The 25,000-nt window shown below is 38.8% G+C and overlaps 1 protein-coding gene across 1 annotated transcript in view; it reads right to left on the bottom strand.

Annotated features, from left to right (window-relative positions):
* Positions 1-16,622, bottom strand: part of fam184ab (family with sequence similarity 184 member Ab) — a gene marked incomplete at its 5' end in the record, with an annotated part of 89,623 nt that extends 73,001 nt beyond the window's left edge. Inside the window, 1 exon segment of the mRNA XM_084082294.1 lies at positions 16,362-16,622. Coding sequence (XP_083938420.1) covers positions 16,362-16,622 — 261 coding nt within the window.
* Between the last annotated feature and the right edge of the window lie 8,378 nt (positions 16,623-25,000).

The following is a 25,000-nucleotide window of genomic DNA, read 5'->3' on the forward strand; positions in this document are numbered from 1 at the left end:
ACATCTTTGTAAAGTTAGTGTTAGTAAAAGTTTATGAAAAGCAGGTAAAATAGTAACGTGAACAGTCAGCAGTGGCGTGCACAGACATTTTGAGGGGCAGGTGCTCAAGTAAATTATACTTTTTTGTTTACTTGGTCTGCTCTTTTTTCCCCTCTACACCTATACCTCTTTGCCAAAAATAGCAGATCTACAAGCCCACAACGCCTCGCGCTGCGAGGCGTTGTGGGCTTGTAGATCGGCTATTTTTAGCCGCATGCTGAAAAGCATAGCGGCTCTATATTCAGTCTGACTCTGACCCGACAGATTTCCGACATGTATTCATGTTTGCGACACTTTTTTTGCGTGATTGGCTGTCGTTTAAGCCAATGGGATACTTTCACATACTCTGAACGGGCGCCCTCGTCCTCCCAAGCTATGGGACTAGACACGCCTCTCTCAGTGGATTCGTCTGAGCGCTAGCCGAATTTGGCTAATAGTTAGCTTGTATGCTTGTATGATGTTACTAACTGTTTTTAGCCAAACGCGGTAATGTCCACTCTCCATTAGTTCTCAACGCAAGTTGCGTTATTAATCCCGTAATTTTCATGTATTGTACATCCCAAAATCAAATGTATTAACCATGTGAGAGAGAGTTAAAAAAAAAGCGATTCTGGGCGAGGTAAACAGAACACTCGCCCCAAAACACACTCACCCCCATTCATTTCGCGGACAGAGGCCGCTGGATTAGACCCGGGCGAGTGTGTTTGGGGACGAGCGTTCTTGTAATCCATTGCCGCATATGTAGCCATGGTTCACATTCATGTTTCAGGGCTACTGCCTACCGCATGATGCATCCATATCAAGGGCCCTTTTAATACAAAAACCCACGGCAATTTCGGTCTACAGTACACCAGCCTTCAACAATAGTGTACATTCAGTGGTCAGGTTCGTTCAGAAATCAATTGAAGAACGCAGGAGCGGGTTTTCCATATATAGCAAGCCACGCGCGAGAACGTGCATACACGCAGTACAGTACACATGTGTCGTTGTTGACGTTTTCAGATGGTTTTAATTTGAAGGTATAACAGGCTGTTCAATGTGTTTTTGTGAGTTACGATAACTGACCGGCGTGCTCTATGCCGTCGTGTTTTGTTAGGTTACACAAGTGGCAGAAACGGTGCTTTCTAATTTTCACAATACAATGTAATCCACCCGCGTTTAGTTCAGTATTATAAAAGTGTTCACCCAACGCGTGTAAACTTAAGCTAATAGGTTAACAACAGTCTCGAGTCGGTCTCAAACAGTCAGGGGGGGGGAGGGGGGAGACAAAGACTCGGTCGAGAGAGGCAGAGAAATGCAGACGATGCATCTCATTGCACAGAGGTGTGTGAGCAAGATAAGGATTTAACTTCATTTAAATCAGCACAGTGTAAGCACAGTGTAAGTTAATGTCCGCTGCCGTCAGCGCCATCTTCATAATAGATAAATATATATTCAGAACAGAATAATAATATTAAAGATATTTAATAAAACAAAAAATCGAAAATCTTCTTTTCTTTTTTTTCGGGTTTTGGGCCTAACATGATGGCAATAGTCGGGTTCGGGCCGAGCCCCGGGCCGGCCCAGTCGGGCCCAGTTAGGGCCGAGCCTTCATTTTCAGGCCCGTTGAGAACTCTATAAATGATTAGTAGCCTTAAAGCTACTATTTGAATACTATTATTATTTTGCCTATACTGTGTGGCTCGCTGTGCATCACTCTGATTGCATCTTTCATTCATTCTGCAACGTGTTAATTGTCCATCACCTGACAACCATTAGCTGTCTTTTGTCATCTTCATTTCTTTATAGTTAAATGTTGTGTTGTTGACAAGATTGGGGCCAAAAAAGCCTGCCGCATGCGGCTTTATTATGACTTGTCATTCTTGTTTGGCTAAAGTTCTCCTCAGAAAAGGGATGCTAGGTTTCGAGTGGTTATGGTAAAAAGAAAAATCATATCACATAAAGATTTGGCGGACCCCCTGTAGTAACTCTGAGGACCCCCTAGGGGTCCCGGACCCCCTGTTGAAGACCCCTGCTGTAAACTGGTAAAAAAAAAACCTTTTTTTCCCCTTTTTTTCAAAACGGCACTTCTGGTCAAGAGGGCAAAGGGCAGGTGCTCTAGCACCACCTAGAGTCTATCTGTGCACGTCCCTGACAGTCAGTGACTGACACAGCGCAGCAGCAGCTGACCTCACAGTCAATCTAATCTAAACGTTAGTGGCAGCCAGTACCGCGGTTATGAGCTCTGATCTGATCTCCTAGTCCTAGCAACGAGTCTGGCAGCGTTCTGTACCGACTGCATGCAGAAAGAGATGGAATCCTTATAAACACAGTCTGCAGTGATAATGAATGAATGAATGAATGAAACCTTTATTACCCTTACGGGAATTTGCTTTGCACACAGAGAGCACACATAAATACTACACAGACTAAAAACATGACATGAGCATGGTAATACATCCTGCTATAATTCTAGTAACCTCTGTCCGTCTGTAGTGGTGAGTGAGTGAGTGAGTGAGTGAGTAGGTGAAGCTACCCGGTTCTCCTCAGTGGCTGGAGCAATTGCTCTGATTTTGCACACAGCCATTGACCATTACCATCTGAACTTTACTGTGAAGCCCGTTTTTCAATTTCATCAAATCTCAGCTTCTTATTAGCGTTTTTGTGTCAAACACTGTCGCCATGGTTACGGGGCTGCCCAGCTATGGGACGAACTGCCTCCCGGGTTGCCAGATCATGTGCGCATAACCCCCCACGGATGCGTCGACCGGGTATGGTCTAGTACATCATAAAAAGCAAAACACTGCATGATCGTCAGGCACCATACTGCAAAACAATCTTAAAATAAAGACTAAACGTAGGACAAGAGGTTCACCAAGAGACTGAGGGAAAAAAATCAGTGTGTGTGTGTGTGTGTATGTGCGTGCGTGCGTGCGTGCGTGTGTGTGTGTGTACGCGTGTGTGCGTGTGCGCGTGTGCGTGTGCTGTCCAAGGGTGATGAATGAGGCTACTACATCACCTGCCTGTGCGACACGCAAGCGTGCGTAGCCGCGCACGCACGCACACACACACACACACACACACACACACACACACACACGGGTGCATTTCTCCTTTCCGACATGTCGCCTTTCCGACGTTGACGAACCCTATACCTAACCCTAACCCTAACCTTAACCGCACGCGGAAGCCACTAGTCGGAGTGGTGAGATGTCGGAATGGAAGGAGCACCCCCACACACACAGAGAGAGCGTGTGCTAGCAGTTAGCACTGTTGGCTAGTAGAGAGAGGATTAGCAGTGACCTCATTCTGCTCTCACTGACAAATCCTCAGTGTTAATTACACTCTGAGTGGACCCATAAGGGTGTTAATTACACCCTGAGATACATAGACCCATAAGGGTGTTAATTACACCCTGAGATACATAGACCCATAAGGGTGTTAAGTGGACCCATAAGGGTGCATTCTGATCGGCTATGAGCTTGTACATCTACATAGATCGGCTATTTTTGATACTATCTTTTCACTTTTTCTTAACCCATTAAGAACTGATGCCGAAAATGTTAAAAAACACTTTTAAAAAAATTCAAAAATGTGCCAAAAATAGCAGATCTACAAGCGCTGCAAGCTTGTAGATCTGCTATTTTTGAATAGCCAACGCAATAATTACATGTTTGAAAGATGGAACATGAAAATGTAATGAAAAGGTGAAATATGGAGATCAAATCCCAGACCATACAATATGTGTTTTATATAGACTAGACCATACCCGGTCGACGCATCCGTGGGGGGATATGCGCACATGATCTGGCAAGCCGGGAGGCGACATTCTTTCACACATAAACGCTAATAAGAAGCTGAGATTTGATGAAATTGAAAAACGGGCTTCACAGTTAAGTTCAGATGGTAATGGTCAATGGCTGTGTGCAAAATCAGAGCAATTGGTCCAGCCACTGAGGAGAACCGGGTAGCAGCCTCACCACTACAGAGGTTACTAGAATTATAGTAGGATATCAAAATAATAGAGCGGTTATGGGTTCAGGAGATGAGTTAGTGTCACCAGTAACACAGCTTCAGAGAGGTCGTTAAGGGTCAAACTCACAATGATTCATCAAAACACCGTAGGACACACACCTTGCACACACACACACACACCTTGCACACACACACACACACACACACACACACACACACACACACACACACACACACACACACACACACACACACACACACACACACACACACACACACACACACACACACACACACACACACATCCTCAGTGTTCATTGAACATTTGTACTCTGACGATTTTACTGTGTGCGTGCGTGCGTGCGTGCGTGCGTGTGTGCGTGCGTGCGTGCGTGCGTGCGTGCGTGCGTGCGTGTGCATGTGTGCGCATACAGAGTGACCAAGCACAATCAGAGCTTTATTTGTGCTGGAAAATGCTTCAGGCTGATCTATTGTGTGTGTGTGTGTGTGTGTGTGTGTGTGTGTGTGTGTGTGTGTGTGTGTGTGTGTGTGTGTGTGTGTGTGTGTGTGTGTGTGTGTGTGTGTGTGTGTGTGTGTGTGTGTGTGTGTGTGTGTGTTATCTTAATGAAATCAGACAGAGGTATCAGGAGCTTTCTTTAGAGCACTGTTTCCCTAACAGTGGGTCAGGACCAAGAGGCCAGCCTGATATTTTTACAGTGACTCCAAAACGGAAGATGCAGTTCATATGAATGGCCTGTAGTCTCACTGTTTCACACCTGCTGGTGTCAGAAAAAGATTATCTTAACGCAAGCGGATGGGTTTTTGACAAACTTTAGAATAGATTTTCTTACCTTAATAAACATCGTCATAAATACTATATGCTTCCAGTCGCTAGTTTAAAGTCTTCTTTCAATCATCATGATATGAGTTTTGCTAAATTTGGGGTCCTATTCAGTGGCGTGCACAGACATTTTGAGGGGCAGGTGCTCAATTAAATTATACTTTTTTTTGTTTACTTGGTCTGGTCTTTTTTCCCTCTACACCTATACCTCTTTGCCAAAAATAGCAGATCTACAAGCCCACAACGCCTCGCAGCGCGAGGCGTTGTGAGCTTGTAGATCGGCTATTTTTGGCTAAAGTTCTCCTCAGAAAAGGGATGCTAGGTTTCGAGTGGTTATGGTGAAAAGAAAAATCATATCACATAAAGATTTGGCGGACCCCCTGTAGTAACTCTGAGGACCCCCTAGGGGTCCCGGACCCCCTGCTGAAGACCACTGCTGTAAACTAAAAATAAATAAATGTGTTTTTCTTTTTTTCAAAAGGGCACTTCTGGTCAAGACGGCAAAAGGGCAGGTGCTCTAGCACCACCTAGAGTCTATCTGTGCACGTCCCTGGTCCTATTTATTTTAAAAGTGACGATAAAGTAGGTTATGCCCTAAGAGGGACGGGATGATTTGATTGACAAGCCACACAACCAATAGCATTCATTCCCCGCACCCGCTCTTGATCGACAAGCTGCCCAACCAATCATGGTCTGGTGGCATTCTGCAGGATATGACGCCATATTGAAAGATGGCGGATTTGAAACAGCTGAACAATCGGCTTCATTTTCGGTCTGTAGAAAGCAGAGGTGTGGCTTTGTCCATCTCTTTTATACAGTCTATGGTCAGGACCCATGTTTGGGGTAGCGGGGCCTTTTTTCTTTGTGCCACTTTATTTTGAATTCGTGGGGATAAAGGACGCTAAAAATATTGCAGTCAAATGTAAACTGTGTGCAGGACAGAAAACATTGTCCACAATAAGTAACAGCAATGCTAATCCCCTGAAGCACCTAACTAAAGTACATGGGGTTGTAAAACCAGTCGCCAAAGACCCCATCGTCTCTACCACCGGCAGTGACCCAGATAGAGCTACTCCATCTAAACAGACAAAAAACTATTCATTTTAAATCGCCACAGCATGTCATCTAGACTCAACTAAACAGATTGAGGTCCCAGGTATGTCGTTGAGGACGTGCTTCCCATCGCAACGGTTGAGTCTGTTGCCTTCAGGGAACTAGTCAGCAGAATAGCAGTGAACGCAGGGCCACAGTATCCTGACTATGAGACTGAAGCTTTTCAAATAGGGGTCCACGGGCTAATAAGTGTCAATTTGGGGGTCCTTGACATGAAAAGGTTTGAGAACCACTGAGTTAGAATATCTCTCTACCACTGCAGGGATGGTAGAGGAAAACCTTTATTTTTATCATGGTTATTTTTTAAAGTAAAGTAATTAGTTACTTTTTGGAGAGCAGTAACTACAGCTATAACTTACTTTTTAATAGTAACTTGGCCAACAATGACTACGAGTGCGACTAGCACGAAAATAATCTGTTTTTGTTTTGGTCGAAGCTTTCTCAGCCTCCAGTTCTCTGAGGAATGGAAACTACTGCCACCTCCTGGTGTGGAGAGTTATTGTCTCCGCCAGGCCAAAAGGCATGGCGAGAGAGTATGTTTTACCCCCTGTCCGTCCGTCCGTCCGTCCGTCCGTGTGTCCTGTCCTGTCCTGTCCGTGCGTTACCAGCTAATCTCCAGCACCGTTGGCCCGGTCGCTGTGAAACTGTGCACACACACTCCCTGGATGCCAATTCAGAACCTCTGCCCCACATTTTTCACATGGGCCTGTTATAGCGCCACCAGGAGGCCGATTTGTTTAAAACCCATGTACTCCTACAGATTTTATCCAAACATCACGCAAATCGGTACACAGTATCTCTATAGCCATGTGATCAAGACGGATGTGTCCGGTATTTCATATTCCATCCTGATTGGCTAAGGTTGGCTTCCAAAGTTTGCAGGATAGGCCGCGGAAGAAATGCCACCCTTTTCACATTGGCCTGTTATAGCGCCACCAGCAGGTCTAATTTACCAAAACACATTTTTGCAACAAAATGCCTCAAATCATGAACGCACGCACATTCCCACTATAGCCCGAGGAAGAAATGCCATCCTTTTCACAGTGGCCTATTATAGCGCCACCAGGTGGCCACAATAACCGACGTGGCGGAGACCTGTGCTCCGAGGAGCACTAGTTTCATCTGATGTCCTCTGACGCACGAGTCGGCCGACTGCTTGCAACAGTTTGTGCGGTGTTGGTGTGTCGACCAGGACTTTACACACACACACACACACACACACACACACAACCACGCACGCACGCACGCACGCACACATTCTCTCTCACTGCTACACTTTCTGAATTAGTGTACATTGATACCTGGAACGCATCTCTGTCACTTTAGATGTCTTTGGCTATTCAAAAATAGCAGATCTACAAGCTCGTAGCGCGGCACCGAGTGCCGCGCTACGAGCTTGTAGATCTGCTATTTTTGAAAAATCGTGAAAATTATTTTTTTATATTTTTTTACGATTTTTTTTTTAGGATTTTGATTTTTTTTAGACGCTGCCTCAGGTCTTCATGGGTTAACTCTGAGAGTGTACAAATGGAAGAACATATCTACAGATACGCTCAAGTGTGTGTGTGTGTGTGTGTGTGTGTGCATGAGTGCGTGCGTGCGTGCGTGCGTGCGTGCGTGCGTGCGTGCGTGCGTGCGTGCGTGCGTGCGTGCGTGCGTGCGTGTGTGTGTGTGTGTGTGTGTGTGCGTGCGTTGCCTCATACCATGGCCTGAATTATTATTTATATAGTTCTAGTTTCCATGACAGCCAAAGCCTGCTTTATCTCTGAGCTGAACAGCCACAGCCAGAAACCTTATGAAAGAATGAATGAATGAATTATAAAACATATGTTGCACAAATCAGATAAATCCCTCATATGAGCGCTTCTCAAACGTGTTCATTTCAAGGACCCCCTATCTGACAATGTGTGGGTGCCGGGGACCCCCATACAAGATATGTGTTGTTAAAATGTTAAAGAATTACTATTTAATTTTTTTCAAATGTTTTTGAGGGTTTTTGGGGGAAAATAGCAGATCTACAAGCCCACAAGATAGCCGACTTACAGATAGCTGATATATATAATACATACATACATGGAACCCCCTCAAGGACCCCTGGGGGTCCCCAGACAACACTTTGAGGACCACTCAAACTGCTTTTAGAGCAGTGGTTCTGGGGACCCCCAGGGGTGTCTGGGACCCTTACAGGTCTGTAACTCTGAGTGTGTAACAAATGGAACCAAATGGACCCTTACCTTGAAATTAAAAAGATTGAGAGCCACTGGGGTAAAGCTTTAAATCTGGATAAGTCAGTATAAATGAATACAAGTTTTAATTTAATTTAATTATACTGTATGTTAAAATAAACAAGATCCTTCAGCGCGACAGCTCTCTCTCTCACGCACACGCGCGTATGTACGCGCACGCTCGCGCACACACACACACACACACACATTACAAACAGCAGTTGTCAGTCAAGTAGTGAGTTGTCATCAACTACGGTGAGGGGGGAGGGGGGGGGGGTTACAGACGCTCTCAACAAGCCACCTGGGGAGTGTGTGTGTGTGTGTGTGTGTGTGTGTGTGTGTGTGTGTGTGTGTGTGTGTGTGTGTGTGTGTGTGTGTGTGTGTGTGTGTGTGTGTGTGTGTGTGTGTGTGTGTGTGTGTGTGTGCGGTGGCAGCTCTGTCATTCAGTTGGAGATCAAAGCTGGAGTCATGGTGAGAACAGCTGGAGGGGAGGGGCAGACAGACAGACAGACAGACAGACAGACAGACAGACAGACAGACAGACAGACAGACAGACAGACAGACAGAGTGTTGTGTTTCACAGTTGATGACAGGACAGCCTTTTGAAAACAGGATGGTAAATGAGTCTCGCTAACTTTCACCTCAGTCAAACTAGTCTCGTGTAGACAGACACATATTCTCTGGAACTACACCTCCTGAATGTTATATAGAGTCTGAACTACACCTCCTGAATGTTATATAGAGTCTGAACTACACCTCCTGAATGTTATATAGAGTCTGAACTACACCTCCTGAATGTTATATAGAGTCTGAACTACACCTCCTGAATGTTATATAGAGTCTGAACTACACCTCCTGAATGTTATATAGAGTCTGGAACCACACCTCCTGAATGTTATATAGAGTCTGAACTACACCTTCTGAATGTTATATAGAGTCTGAACTACACCTCCTGAATGTTATATAGAGTCTGGAACCACACCTCCTGAATGTTATATAGAGTCTGAACTACACCTCCTGAATGTTATATAGAGTCTGAACTACACCTCCTGAATGTTATATAGAGTCTGAACTACACCTCCTGAATGTTATATAGAGTCTGAACTACACCTCCTGAATGTTATATAGAGTCTGGAACCACACCTCCTGAATGTTATATAGAGTCTGGAACCACACCTCCTGAATGTTATATAGAGTCTGAACTACACCTCCTGAATGTTATATAGAGTCTGAACTACACCTCCTGAATGTTATATAGAGTCTGGAACCACACCTCCTGAATGTTATATAGAGTCTGAACCACACCTCCTGAATGTTATATAGAGTCTGAACTACACCTCCTGAATGTTATATAGAGTCTGAACTACACCTCCTGAATGTTATATAGAGTCTGAACTACACCTCCTGAATGTTATACCCGCATAGTTGCGGTTGCGGGTTGCTTTTGTTTGGGCTTGTTTCTGGAGCGCAGTTGCTTATTTGGGCTTAGTTTCAAGACTAGCTGATGCAATAGGGCTCAAGTGGTGAAACTGGTCGCTTCTTTTGGGCTTGTTTTCATAGACCAGGTCGCTTGTTTCACTCACAGAATCTGGCAACACTGGAGCCAGCCATCTACAACAGGCTGTCGCCAGGAGACGCTTAGATAGATAGATAGATAGATAGATAGATAGATAGATAGATAGATAGACAGATAGATAGATAGATAGATAGATAGATAGATAGATAGATAGATAGATAGATAGATAGATAGATAGATAGATAGATAGACATTGCAAATGATTCAATATAACTAAGGCAAACAGGGTCTTTCACATCGTAGTGAAACTATTTTACTGCTTTTAGATAAAAAATTAAAACCTGGCACCAAGACTGGAATCTGTCAGGAGTCAGGATGCTCTGTTAGCGAATCAGTTCATCTGATAAATAACTAAATGATGTTCAATCATTCTGAATGATTTCATTACTCTTCGTTAACTGCTTCAGCACACACTCCCCACACACACACACACACACACACACACACACACACACACACACACACACACACACACACACACACACACACACACACACTTCTGTCTCCTAAATCCCAACAGTTTTCTGAAAAAACGTTATGTTTCTATATCAGTGGTGCTCAAACCTCTCCATTTCAAGGACCCCCAAACGTATATGTATTTGGCCGCCGACCCCCATCTCAAAACATGTTGTTCCAGGGACCCCCCAGAAGCAAAGATTTGAGTTAAAAATGTTTGCTTTAAAACAATATATATTTAAAGATTTGCACACATTTTCAAGATTTTTTCAAAAATAGCAGATCTACAAGCTCATAGCACGGCACTTTATGAGCTTGTAGATCTGCTATTTTTGAATAGCCCAAAGTTTAAAATAATGCTTTTTAGCTCAAATCTAAAAAATGACACAGATGTTTCTTCAGGTCTTAATGGGTTAAAGGAGTAATTCACCCAAACAATTACTTATTTTCTATCAATTACATGAATGGATTCACAGAGATTTTTTGTTTTAGTTGCTTTCCGGAGACAATAATTTGATGGCCGTGTGTATTTCCGGTAGGAGACACAAAGAGACTCCTTTGTGTCTCCTACTGAATACATTAACCGGTAGGAGACGGTAATCAAATGATTGTCTCAGGAATACGACTAAAACAAAACAAAAATCCATGAATTGGAGGCTTCATGGGGCGTGTAATTGATAGAAAATACGTCATTTTTTTGGATGAACTACTCCTTTAAGTCAAGGGTCCGGCACCCCCACCATAAAGTCTGTGTCATGTCCCATCCAAGGGCCCAGCATCAGCCTTTGAAACTGAGTCTATATAAGAAGTGACAGTTCATATGAATATAAATCATATATAGGGGTGCACTGTTATCATTCTGTGATGTTTTAATGTGTGTTTTGGACTCTCTGCATATAGGCCTATATACTAATAATGATAATAATATTAAGAGCAATAACAATAATAATAACGTGTCACCTTAGCCTATAGTACATATACAGTCAAATCTAACTCTGACAAGTGTTCAGAATGGAACCAAATAGATGTGTCAATTTTACTGTGTTTTACCTTGGTGAGCTGTGCATATAATAACACTATAAACATAATAATAACTGTGTTATATATATTTATCTTGGTAAGCTGTGCATATATAATAACATTATAAATAATAATTAATGTGTTATTACCTTAGTAAACTGTGTATGTATAATAACATAGTAATAACAGTGTTATTACCTTAGTAAACTGTGTATGTATAATAACATAGTAATAACAGTGTTATTACCTTAGTAAACTGTGTATGTATAATAACATAGTAATAACAGTGTTATTACCTTAGTAAGCTGTGTATATATAATAACATATTAAAGGTGTTATTACCTTAGTAAGCTGTTTATATATAATAACATATTAAAGGTGTTATTACCTTAGTAAGCTGTGTATATATAATAACATATTAAAGGTGTTATTACCTTAGTAAGCTGTGTATGTATAATAACATATTAAAGGTGTTATTACCTTAGTAAGCTGTGTATATGTAATAACATAGTAATAACAGTGTTATTACCTTAGTAAGCTGTGTATATATAATAACATAGTAATAACAGTGTTATTACCTTAGTAAGCTGTGTATATATAATAACATAGTAATAACAGTGTTATTACCTTAGTAAGCTGTGTATGTATAATAACATAGTAATAACAGTATTATTACCTTAGTAAGCTGTGTATATATAATAACATAGTAATAACAGTGTTATTACCTTAGTAAGCTGTGTATATATAATAACATAGTAATAACAGTGTTATTACCTTAGTAAACTGTGTATGTATAATAACATAGTAATAACAGTGTTATTACCTTAGTAAGCTGTGTATATATAATAACATATTAAAGATGTTATTACCTTAGTAAGCTGTGTATATATAATAACATATTAAAGATGTTATTACCTTAGTAAGCTGTGTATATGTAATAACATAGTAATAACAGTGTTATTACCTTAGTAAGCTGTGTATATATAATAACATATTAAAGGTGTTATTACCTTAGTAAGCTGTGTATATATAATAACATATTAAAGGTGTTATTACCTTAGTAAGCTGTGTATATATAATAACATAGTAATAACAGTGTTATTACCTTAGTAAGCTGTGTATATATAATAACATATTAAAGATGTTATTACCTTAGTAAGCTGTGTATATATAATAACATATTAAAGATGTTATTACCTTAGTAAGCTGTGTATACAGTGTATAATAACATAGTAATAACAGTGTTATTACCTTAGTAAGCTGTGTATATGTAATAACATAGTAATAACAGTGTTATTACCTTAGTAAGCTGTGTATATATAATAACATAGTAATAACAGTGTTATTACCTTAGTAAACTGTGTATATATAATAACATAGTAATAACAGTGTTATTACCTTAGTAAACTGTGTATATATAATAACATAGTAATAACAGTGTTATTACCTTAGTAAGCTGTGCATATATAATAACATAGTAATAACAGTGTTATTACCTTAGTAAGCTGTGTATACAGTGTATAATAACATAGTAATAACAGTGTTATTACCTTAGTAAGCTGTGTATATATAATAACATATTAAAGATGTTATTACCTTAGTAAGCTGTGTATATATAATAACATATTAAAGATGTTATTACCTTAGTAAGCTGTGTATACAGTGTATAATAACATAGTAATAACAGTGTTATTACCTTAGTAAGCTGTGTATATATAATAACATAGTAATAACAGTGTTATTACCTTAGTAAACTGTGTATATATAATAACATAGTAATAACAGTGTTATTACCTTAGTAAACTGTGTATATATAATAACATAGTAATAACAGTGTTATTACCTTAGTAAGCTGTGCATATATAATAACATAGTAATAACAGTGTTATTACCTTAGTAAGCTGTGTATGTATAATAACATAGTAATAACAGTGTTATTACCTTAGTAAGCTGTGTATGTATAATAACATAGTAATAACAGTGTTATTACCTTAGTAAGCTGTGTATGTATAATAACATAGTAATAACAGTGTTATTACCTTAGTAAACTGTGTATATATAATAACATAGTAATAACAGTGTTATTACCTTAGTAAGCTGTGTATGTATAATAACATAGTAATAACAGTGTTATTACCTTAGTAAACTGTGTATATATAATAACATAGTAATAACAGTGTTATTACCTTAGTAAGCTGTGTATATATAATAACATAGTAATAACAGTATTATTACCTTAGTAAGCTGTGTATGTATAATAACATAGTAATAACAGTGTTATTACCTTAGTAAGCTGTGTATATATAATAACATAGTAATAACAGTGTTATTACCTTAGTAAGCTGTGTATGTATAATAACATAGTAATAACAGTGTTATTACCTTAGTAAGCTGTGTATATATAATAACATAGTAATAACAGTATTATTACCTTAGTAAGCTGTGTATATATAATAACATAGTAATAACAGTGTTATTACCTTAGTAAGCTGTGTATATATAATAACATAGTAATAACAGTGTTATTACCTTAGTAAACTGTGTATGTATAATAACATAGTAATAACAGTGTTATTACCTTAGTAAGCTGTGTATATGTAATAACATAGTAATAACAGTGTTATTACCTTAGTAAGCTGTGTATATATAATAACATAGTAATAACAGTGTTATTACCTTAGTAAACTGTGTATGTATAATAACATAGTAATAACAGTGTTATTACCTTAGTAAGCTGTGTATATATAATAACATATTAAAGATGTTATTACCTTAGTAAGCTGTGTATATGTAATAACATAGTAATAACAGTGTTATTACCTTAGTAAGCTGTGTATATATAATAACATATTAAAGGTGTTATTACCTTAGTAAGCTGTGTATATATAATAACATATTAAAGGTGTTATTACCTTAGTAAGCTGTGTATATATAATAACATATTAAAGATGTTATTACCTTAGTAAGCTGTGTATATGTAATAACATAGTAATAACAGTGTTATTACCTTAGTAAGCTGTGTATATATAATAACATATTAAAGGTGTTATTACCTTAGTAAGCTGTGTATATATAATAACATATTAAAGGTGTTATTACCTTAGTAAGCTGTGTATATATAATAACATAGTAATAACAGTGTTATTACCTTAGTAAGCTGTGTATATATAATAACATATTAAAGATGTTATTACCTTAGTAAGCTGTGTATATATAATAACATATTAAAGATGTTATTACCTTAGTAAGCTGTGTATACAGTGTATAATAACATAGTAATAACAGTGTTATTACCTTAGTAAACTGTGTATATATAATAACATAGTAATAACAGTGTTATTACCTTAGTAAGCTGTGTATATATAATAACATAGTAATAACAGTATTATTACCTTAGTAAGCTGTGTATATATAATAACATATTAAAGGTGTTATTACCTTAGTAAACTGTGTATATATAATAACATATTAAAGATGTTATTACCTTAGTAAACTGTGTATATATAATAACATAGTAATAACAGTGTTATTACCTTAGTAAACTGTGTATATATAATAACATATTAAAGGTGTTATTACCTTAGTAAGCTGTGTATATATAATAACATAGTAATAACAGTATTATTACCTTAGTAAGCTGTGTATATATAATAACATAGTAATAACAGTGTTATTACCTTAGTAAACTGTGTATATATAATAACATAGTAATAACAGTGTTATTACCTTAGTAAGCTGTGTATATATAATAACATAGTAATAACAGTGTTATTACCTTAGTAAGCTGTGTATATATAATAACATAGTAATAACAGTGTTATTACCTTAGTAAGCTGTGTATATATAATAACATAGTAATAACAGTGTTATTACCTTAGTAAGCTGTGTATATATAATAACATAGTAATAACAGTGTTATTACCTTAGTAAGCTGTGTATATATAATAACATAGTAATAACAGTGTTATTACCTTAGTAAGCTGTGTATATATAATAACATAGTAATAACAGTGTTATTACCTTAGTAAACTGTGTATGTATAATAACATAGTAATAACAGTATTATTACCTTAGTAAACTGTGTATATATAATAACATAGTAATAACAGTATTATTACCTTAGTAAACTGTGTATATATAATAACATAGTAATAACAGTATTATTACCTTAGTAAGCTGTGTATATATAATAACATATTAAAGGTGTTATTACCTTAGTAAGCTGTGTATATATAATAACATATTAAAGATGTTATTACCTTAGTAAACTGTGTATATATAATAACATAGTAATAACAGTATTATTACCTTAGTAAGCTGTGTATATATAATAACATATTAAAGGTGTTATTACCTTAGTAAGCTGTGTATATATAATAACATATTAAAGATGTTATTACCTTAGTAAGCTGTGTATATATAATAACATAGTAATAACAGTGTTATTACCTTAGTAAGCTGTGTATATATAATAACATAGTAATAACAGTATTATTACCTTAGTAAGCTGTGTATATGTAATAACATAGTAATAACAGTGTTATTACCTTAGTAAGCTGTGTATATATAATAACATAGTAATAACAGTGTTATTACCTTAGTAAGCTGTGTATATATAATAACATAGTAATAACAGTGTTATTACCTTAGTAAGCTGTGTATATGTAATAACATAGTAATAACAGTATTATTACCTTAGTAAGCTGTGTATATATAATAACATAGTAATAACAGTATTATTACCTTAGTAAGCTGTGTATATATAATAACATAGTAATAACAGTGTTATTACCTTAGTAAACTGTGTATATATAATAACATAGTAATAACAGTGTTATTACCTTAGTAAGCTGTGCATATATAATAACATAGTAATAACAGTGTTATTACCTTAGTAAGCTGTGTATACAGTGTATAATAACATAGTAATAACAGTGTTATTACCTTAGTAAGCTGTGTATATATAATAACATAGTAATAACAGTGTTATTACCTTAGTAAGCTGTGTATGTATAATAACATAGTAATAACAGTGTTATTACCTTAGTAAGCTGTGTATGTATAATAACATAGTAATAACAGTGTTATTACCTTAGTAAACTGTGTATGTATAATAACATATTAAAGGTGTTATTACCTTAGTAAGCTGTGCTATCTTCTTGCTCATCTTCAGGTGGAGGTCCTGGGTGTATTCCATGGTGAAGGAGGATGATACTCCAGCACCTCCAGAGGATGAGGAGGAGGAGGATGATGACGAGGAGGAGGCCGGGTTGTACTTGCCTCCCATGCCCCCCGCGGACCCCCCGGTCCCCGCGGACCCCCCGCCGCCGGGCCCAGCAGGGGGGCTGCTGTAGTACTGGTGCTGGTAGGAGGAGGAGGAGGAACCGCTGGTCGCCATCTTCACATGAAGATGATGAAGATGAGGAGGAGGAGGAGGGTGTCAGAGGCTGCTGTTGGTAAAGCTGTGAACGGATCCGTGCCCGTACGCGTGCGTGCGTGCGTGGGCTGGCTGGCTGGCTGGCTCTGGCTGTGTGTGTCGGAATGCGTGTGCGCTGCTTGGTGAGCGCGCACGCACACACACACACACACACACGGAGAAAAAAAAGAGCTCAGATCTGTCGAGGTAAAAGCACAGAAACACAGCACGGTGTTAGATCTACAGATCTGTTGTTTTCACATCGCGGTTCTGATGGATCTGAAGGGTCTGTGGGATCTAGTGGATCCGCTCTGATCCGCGTCATCTTTACAGCTTGTTGCAGGAATATATTATAATCCTTCTGTCTGTCTGAGAGAGAGAGTGTTATGGAGCGATGCAGGTCTCTCACTCACTCTCTCTCTCTCTCTCTCTCTCTCTCTCTCTCTCGCTCTCGCTCTCGCCCTCTCTCTCTCGCTCTCGCTCTCGCTCTCTCTCTCTCTCTCTCTCTCTCTCTCTCTCTCTCTCTCTCTCTCTCTCTCTCTCTCTCTCTCAGCACAAATCACGGCTCTCACAGTAATCGTCGCTGTTTTCCGCAAGCACGCACAGTGCGTCCGCGCATCTAGTTCATTTCATTTCACATATAAACACAGCGTGCACGCAGCGCGCACATCACTCAGAAATACAGATTAATTCCTCTCTCTCTCTCTCTCTCTCTCTCTCTCTCTCTCTCATTAAAGCAGCAGTATCTCCATAGCAACGTGATAAAACATTCTATTATTGATACATTGTTTCTACCTTCATCACAGCTTCTGTCTTCAATGCATGCATGTCGGCTCCTATAGCTGTGTGTGTGTGTGTGTGTGTGTGTGTGTGTGTGTGTGTGTGTGTGTGTGTGTGTGTGTGTGTGTGTGTGTGTGTGTGTGTGTGTGTGTGTGTGTGTGTGTGTTGAGAGGCACAAGCTTGTTACCATGGTTCACCTCAACAGTTTGCGTCCGTCCCCCGTGACGTCACTTCCGCCCTAATTTAAACTAGTATAGTCCCTATTTATTACTCTCCATAGGAGAGTATTGTTTTCACTTTCTAAATATGACACACCGATTGGTCAAGCCTCACGTGACACGTGACAATACGGTGAAATATTGTATAAATACATGGCATCACTTTGGCAGTGTCTTTGCCACTGCCAAAGTGAGGTAAGACAGGAACCATCACGAAATGGCTGCATGGCTGATACATAATTGGCAAATAGGACAGATAGGACACTAGACAGGAGGGATATGACACTTACACAGACGGATAGGACACTTACAGTACACAGACAGGACGGATAGGACACTTATACAGACAGGACGGATAGGACACTTACAGTACACAGACAGGACGGATAGGACACTTATACAGACAGGACGGATAGGACACTTATACAGACAGGACGGATAGGACACTTATACAGACAGGACGGATAGAACACTTACACAGACAGGACGGATAGGGGACGGATCGGACACTTATACAGACAGGATGGATAGGACAGTTAGAACATAAGAATTAGAACATTCCCAACACAAGTCTGGTAAGAGTGAGGTAAGACAGGAACAATCACGAAATGGTTGAGAAATGGCGGATACTGTAACAATTGGATAGGACACTTACACAGACAGGACGGATAGGACACTTACATAGACAGGACGTATAGGACACTTACATAGACAGGACGTATAGGACACTTACATAGACAGGACGGATAGGACACTTATACAGATAGAACATTCCCAACATTCCCAACAGCGGAGAGTTGTGCTCCGAGGAGCACTTTTTCTAGTTATTATTATTATTATTATTATTGTTAATATTATTATTACTGTTATTATTATTATTACTATTATTATTATTATTATTTTATATTGATGATGGCACTGCCACGCGTTTGCTATTTTTGAATTGGAATCCTGAAAAGTAACACTTTTATTTAATTTCAAATGCATTTAGTTATACTTATGTTAACTTTATGAACTTAAACACAAATACATTGGACATAACAAAGACAATAGAATATTAATACTAGTCATTAAGCTACTAATATAGACTGAAGTCATTAAAGCGGGTCATGTTTGCATGTTTAGAATCATAACAGCTGAAATCAATAATATATCACTATTCTGATATTAACCTGTGGGCCGCATTAAGTGAAGGCGGGCCCCCGCCCTCACTTAATGCGGCCCGCAGGTTAATATGTGGCCCCCAGGCCGCCAGTTGCCCATGTATGGTGTAATATAGACTTATAGCGCCATCTACAGTTCTCTGCATTGTGGAGCGTTGAAGAGTCAGATGTCACGTGACCCCTAATCACAGTAACATTGAAACACCTGTTGGCTTTGAGCATGTCATAACAAACAGAGGTACAGAGGTGAACGGAACTCTTAGTTTCAATGTAAAAAATAAGTGTCTATAAAACAGTGGCGTCAGTCCAGCAAAAGCTAAGGTATGGCAAGGTTAGGGTTGCCAACCCCCAGAGATTAAAATAAGGGACACCTATCCTGGGGGGCGCCCCCCAAAAAAGAAATGCATAGAAAAGTCTGCATTATACCTTTAACACAATACAAACACAATGGTCTTACACCTGCATTAGGATACTATTCATGATTTTTCTTTTCTTTTTTGGAGCCAAAAATGAATACAGATAAAAAGAACATAACAACTCCTGGATATTCTAGGCAGAAGGTGCAAACGGTAAGTCACCTGTTTTTTAGTTTTTCCGTTATTGTCATTGCATGGTGTGTTATGTGTGTGATTATGCTACTTGAACATGGACATATTATTCATATGGACAATTCTTGGACATTTAAAACAGTGGTTCTCAAACTTTTTCATGTCAAGGACCCCCAAATTGACATGTATTAGCCCGCGGACCCCCATTTGAAAAGATATGCCAAAGGACCCCCATAAGAGAAGATTTTTACGGCTCTAGCAGTGATTCTCAACCATTTTAATTGCAAGGACCCCCAGTTTGACATGAATTAGGGCTACGGACCCCCATTTAATGGCATTTCTATCTCTGGGACCCCAATTTATATTGTAACATCAATGTTAATTTAACTCTGAGAGTGTACAAATGGAACCAAATGGACCCGTTAGGGTCCATTTGGTTCCATTTGTACACTCTCAGAGTTACAGACCCATAAGGGTCCATTTGGTTCCTAACTACCATTTAGCTGGGGACCCCCTGGAACTCCCTCAAGGACCCCTGGGGGTCCCCGGACCCCACTTTGAGACCCAACGACTTAAAGGACATAGAATATACTTCCACTGTGATGTAAAGGACATAGAATATACTTTCACTGTGATGTAAAGGACATAGAATATACTTTCACTGTGATGTAAAGGACATAGAATATACTTCCAGGACTGTGAATCAGCAGTGAAAAAGTGTTCTTGTCTTCCAGTTCATTTCACTTCCTTTTCTATCACTTTATACTTTACTGCTATTCCTTTTTTATTTCATTCCTCTATTTCCCTCTGTCTCTTTGTGCCGGTGTCTTTCATGGTGTGTGTGTGTGTGTGTGTGTGTGTGTGTGTGTGTGTGTGTGTGTGTGTGTGTGTGTGTGTGTGTGTGTGTGTGTGTGTGTGTGTGTGTGTGTGTTTGTGTGCGTGCGTGCGTGCGTGCGTGCGTGCGTGCGTGCGTGCGTGCGTGCGTGCGTGCGTGCGTGCGTGTGTGTGTGTGTTTCAAGTACGCTCCTGCCATCCCCTCGCTTTGGTCCCCTGCCAGCCTATGGAGAGAAACACACACACACACACACACACACACACACACACACACACACACACACACACACACACACACAGCATCCATTATTTAAAGGCACAGTGTGTTTCCCGCCCACTGAAAGGCCACTGTCAGCCTGTCACTCATTAATATGCTGTTCTATGCATCTTAGACCTTATCTTCATATCCTCACTAACGCTCATTAATATTATATTATATCTTATCTTTATATCCTCACTAACACTCATTAATATTATATTATACTTACTGTATCTTCATATCCTCACTAACGCCCATTATCCTACTATCCTACTATAATTCTAGTAACCTCTGTCTGTCTGTAGTGGTAGGTGTAGTGGTGAGTAGGTGAAGCTACCCGGTTCTCCTCAGTGGCTGGACCAATTGCTCTGATTTTGCACACAGCCATTGACCATTACCATCTGAACTTAACTGTGAAGCCCGTTTTTCAATTTCATCAAATCTCAGCTTCTTATTAGCGTTTATGTGTCAAACAATGTCGCTTCCCGGGTTGCCAGATCATGTGCGCATATCCCCCCACGGATGCGTCGACCGGGTATGGTTTAGTAACTGTAACAGAGAGAGGTCTTCTGTTACATACGTTTACACATTTGATATAACCCTTATATTGTAGCGACTACTTCTTCCCAATATTCAAAAAAACATGTAGAAGTGTTTCTATGAGGCTGAGCTTCAGCAGGAACTGACACGTTTCCAAACAAAACCAGAACACTTGTTGCAGTTTAAGCTGATTCATTAATACAAAATAATAAGGTCCAAACGATGTTGTACTGGTCAACAGTGCATATTGAGCCTATAGCTATCATTTCCCCGCAAGATTTTACTTGAAAATGGCCGATCTACAAGCTCACAACGCGTCGCATCGCGACGCGTTGTGAGCTTGTAGATCGGCTATTTTCAAATAGCTGATGTATATGTTAAAGTCCTCATGTGGCCCATAGTCGCTTCTTTTGGGCTGGTTTTCCTAGACCTGGTTGCTTGTTTCTCTCACAGAATCTGGCAACACTGCCTGAGACACACCTGTAATAAACTAAAGGTAATGAACACACACATTACTGTGGGAAGTGGGACATCAAACCAAAGCGTGGGAAATACCCCAAATAAAAATCATCTGAGGTACATCAAAACAAACACAAATAAAATATACATGTTGGCTCCTACACCTTATGTATTGAGTCAGGTTACACATGATTGTATTGTTGAAATGTTTGGTGTTGGTGAATCATGGGGAGCAACAGTAAAGGTTAATGTAATGTTGTGTATGTAAATCAGTGGTTCTCAAACTTTTTCATGTCAAGGACCCCCAAAGTTACACTTATTAGCCCGCGGACCCCCCATTTGAAAAGATAAGCCAGGGACCCCAATAAGAGAAGGTTTTTGCGGATCTCTAGCAGTGATTCTCAACCATTTTAATTTCAAGGATCCCCAGTTTGACATGCATTAGGGTTACGGACCCCCATTTAATGGCATTTCTATCTCTGGGACCCCAATTTATATTGTAAAATCAATGTTAATTTAACTCTGAGAGTGTACAAATTTTGTTGTACACTTTTGTTGTAACTCTCAGAGTTACAGACCCATAAGGGTCCATTTGGTTCCTGTCCATCATTTAGCTGGGGACCTCCTGGAACTGCCTCAAGTACCCCTGGGGGTCCCCGTACCCCACTTTGAGAACCAATGGTTTAGAGTGAGGTTAGTATAATGTTTATGTATGTAAATAACTATAAACTAACTAAATAAATAACGAACTAACTATAAACTAACTAACTAACTAACTAACTAACTAAATAACTACCTAACTATAAATTAACTAAATAACTACCTAACTATAAACTAACTAACTATAAACTAACTAACTATAAACTAACTGTAATCACTTTGCAAACGTCAGACTCCGTTCATCTGTCTGTATTCAAGGGCCTTGTCGCCCTCATGTGGACAAAATGAGTAAATACAAGTGGAAGTCTCTGTTTATAAAACATTAAAACGAGATGAACGCAACATGACGTCACTTTCTGCATTCATTTATCTACAAGCTCACAATGAGACGTATTGTGAGCTTGTAGATCTGCTATTTTCGGCGTGAGACACCGTCGTAGAAGCGTAGAACAGCGTATTTAAGTATTAAAACGGTTGTATTTTTGACCGGAAGCTCTCTCGTTGCGTTGTGTGTGAGGCTTGACATGCCATGTGTTTTATTTTGAAGAGAAAACGGAAGTATTCACGTGGCGTTCTGTGTGAAGCGTGACACTTTGTGTCCGGGAAATGTAGTCCTTTATAATGTAGTTCTTCTAGCTGTCCATGATGGATGGGAAGTGTAGTTCCCCAAATCTGTAGTCCTCATAGCTACCCACGGCGTAGTGTAGTATGGGAAATGTAGTCCTTTATAATGTAGTTCTTCTAGCTATCGATGATGGGCAATGTAGTTCCTCAAATGTAGTCCTCATAGCAACCCACGGCGTAGTGTACGGGAAATGTAGTCCTTTATAATGTAGTTCTTCTAGCTATCGATGATGGGCAATGTAGTTCCCCAAATGTAGTCCTCATGGCAACCCACGGCGTAGTAGTGTAATATGGGAAATGTAGTCGATTGTAGTTCTTCTAGCCACCCCGTGGTGGATGGAACATGTAGTTCATAAATGTAGTTCTTATGGCCACGTTTCTGTTTCATTTTGAAGAGAAAACGGAAGCGCTCACGTGGTGTTTGATATGAAGCGTGACACATTAATGGTTTTATTTTGAAGGGAAACGGAAGCGCAGGAGTGATTGCTGACGTGGGACTTGACACGGTGATTTAGCGTTTATTTTGAAAAGAACGCAGCCGGAAGTGCAAATTATTTTAGTTTGAAGAGAAAGCGGAAGTGCCAGAGCAGCGTTACGTTCTACGTTTGACATGACAACGTGTTGCTGATGTCATGTGTGACGTGTGTCTGTTTATGTAGCTAGCGGCTAGCGGCTAGCTAGCAGCTAGCTGCTTTATGCTCAAAACAAACTAACAAACCAATGAGTGGAGGAGGAATTAACAATACAAATCATCATCTTATTATGATGATGCTCTTTATAAAATGATTAAATGGACTAAATATCCATAAATAGTGTTTGTTGAGTCACTGCGTCACAGTTATAAATGATAATACATAGAGGAGACGAGAGTAGAGTTTGTCCGCTAGAGGGCGACACGGTCCATAGAATAACATTAGAGGCATCATAACCTCTGGTTTTTATTCTATTCTATTGTTTCAGGAAGACAACAATGTCATGATGACGACATATTGTTGCATAAAATGATAAAATGTAAACTTGTAATAGTGTTGAATAAAATATGAACTATTAAATTGTAATAGTGTTGAATAAAATATAAACTATTAGATTGTAATAGTGTTGCATCTATCAAACTGTTTTCTGTTTTTTTTGGTCTGTTTTTCTGCTGACAGCATTGAGGACATTTAAGTTAAAGCTGTCATCATAAGATAATTGCGGGATTGTTTATTTTATAACCAAGTGTAAATAGTGTAGATATCAGTCAACAAGCATATTAGACAAACAAAGAAATATTGGAAACGTTAAAAAGTTTTTTTTATCATTATTAAAAACACTGATTTGTGTATCATTGGAGAATTAACAGTCAAACCTGTGAATTTAAGAACAATGTCATGCTGTGTGAGACACAGAAACAGTCTGTGTTTTGCTGGTGAATAATACATGTATTTTAGTTTATTTTAGTTTAGTCTAGGCAGCTATTAATTACTGTCATGATGTGATTGGCAATTCATTCATTGTATTACTATTTAATGTTCTCAACACTGATTTTAAAAATATCATTCACTCTTCAAACAGTCACACACATGGGTTGATGCTGTCTGCTACAACTGACCAAATGCAGTGGTGTAATATAATGTAATGTAATGTAATGTAATTCATTACATTTTGTACCAACCCTCAGATGGATGGATGGATGATATGTATCTTAAAACATATCAAATTGATATGATTGCTCTGTCATATTTGTACTTGAGTTAAAGTTCTGGAATACTTGTTTTGTTTATTAAAGTACAAGCGTTTAAAAACACAAAATATATTTAATTGTCTATTATCAGTGCATTGCTGTATAAATAGACATAAAAAAACATTCAAAGATTTTCCAGAAATGTTCCATAAATATCAGTAATAGTGAATAATAATATATATATTTGTTTCCACTATATTTGGAACAGGGCTTCAGTAGTTGATTTATAATGTATTTATTCTCCTTCATATAAATATTGTAATCGATCTTAAAGAATGTTTACCTTGTCTTTTAGAATAGCAGTACACATGATTGACCACTAGATGGCAGTGAATCCATTGTGTCATGGGTTGTTGAGTTATCTGTCTGTAGAGATGTCTGTAGTTGCTGAGGAGAACACACACACATGCAGTGGTGTAAAGTAACAAGTACATTTACTCAAGTACTGTACTTAAGTACACTTTTGATGATTTTTTACTTTACTGGAGTATTTCCTATTTCCAATACTTTTACTTCTACTCCACTACATCTCAGAGGCTAATATTGTACTTT

Source organism: Gymnoscopelus microlampas, assembly GCF_963454915.1.
Source record: "Gymnoscopelus microlampas genome assembly, chromosome: 16".
NCBI classification, from domain to species: domain Eukaryota; kingdom Metazoa; phylum Chordata; class Actinopteri; order Myctophiformes; family Myctophidae; genus Gymnoscopelus; species Gymnoscopelus microlampas.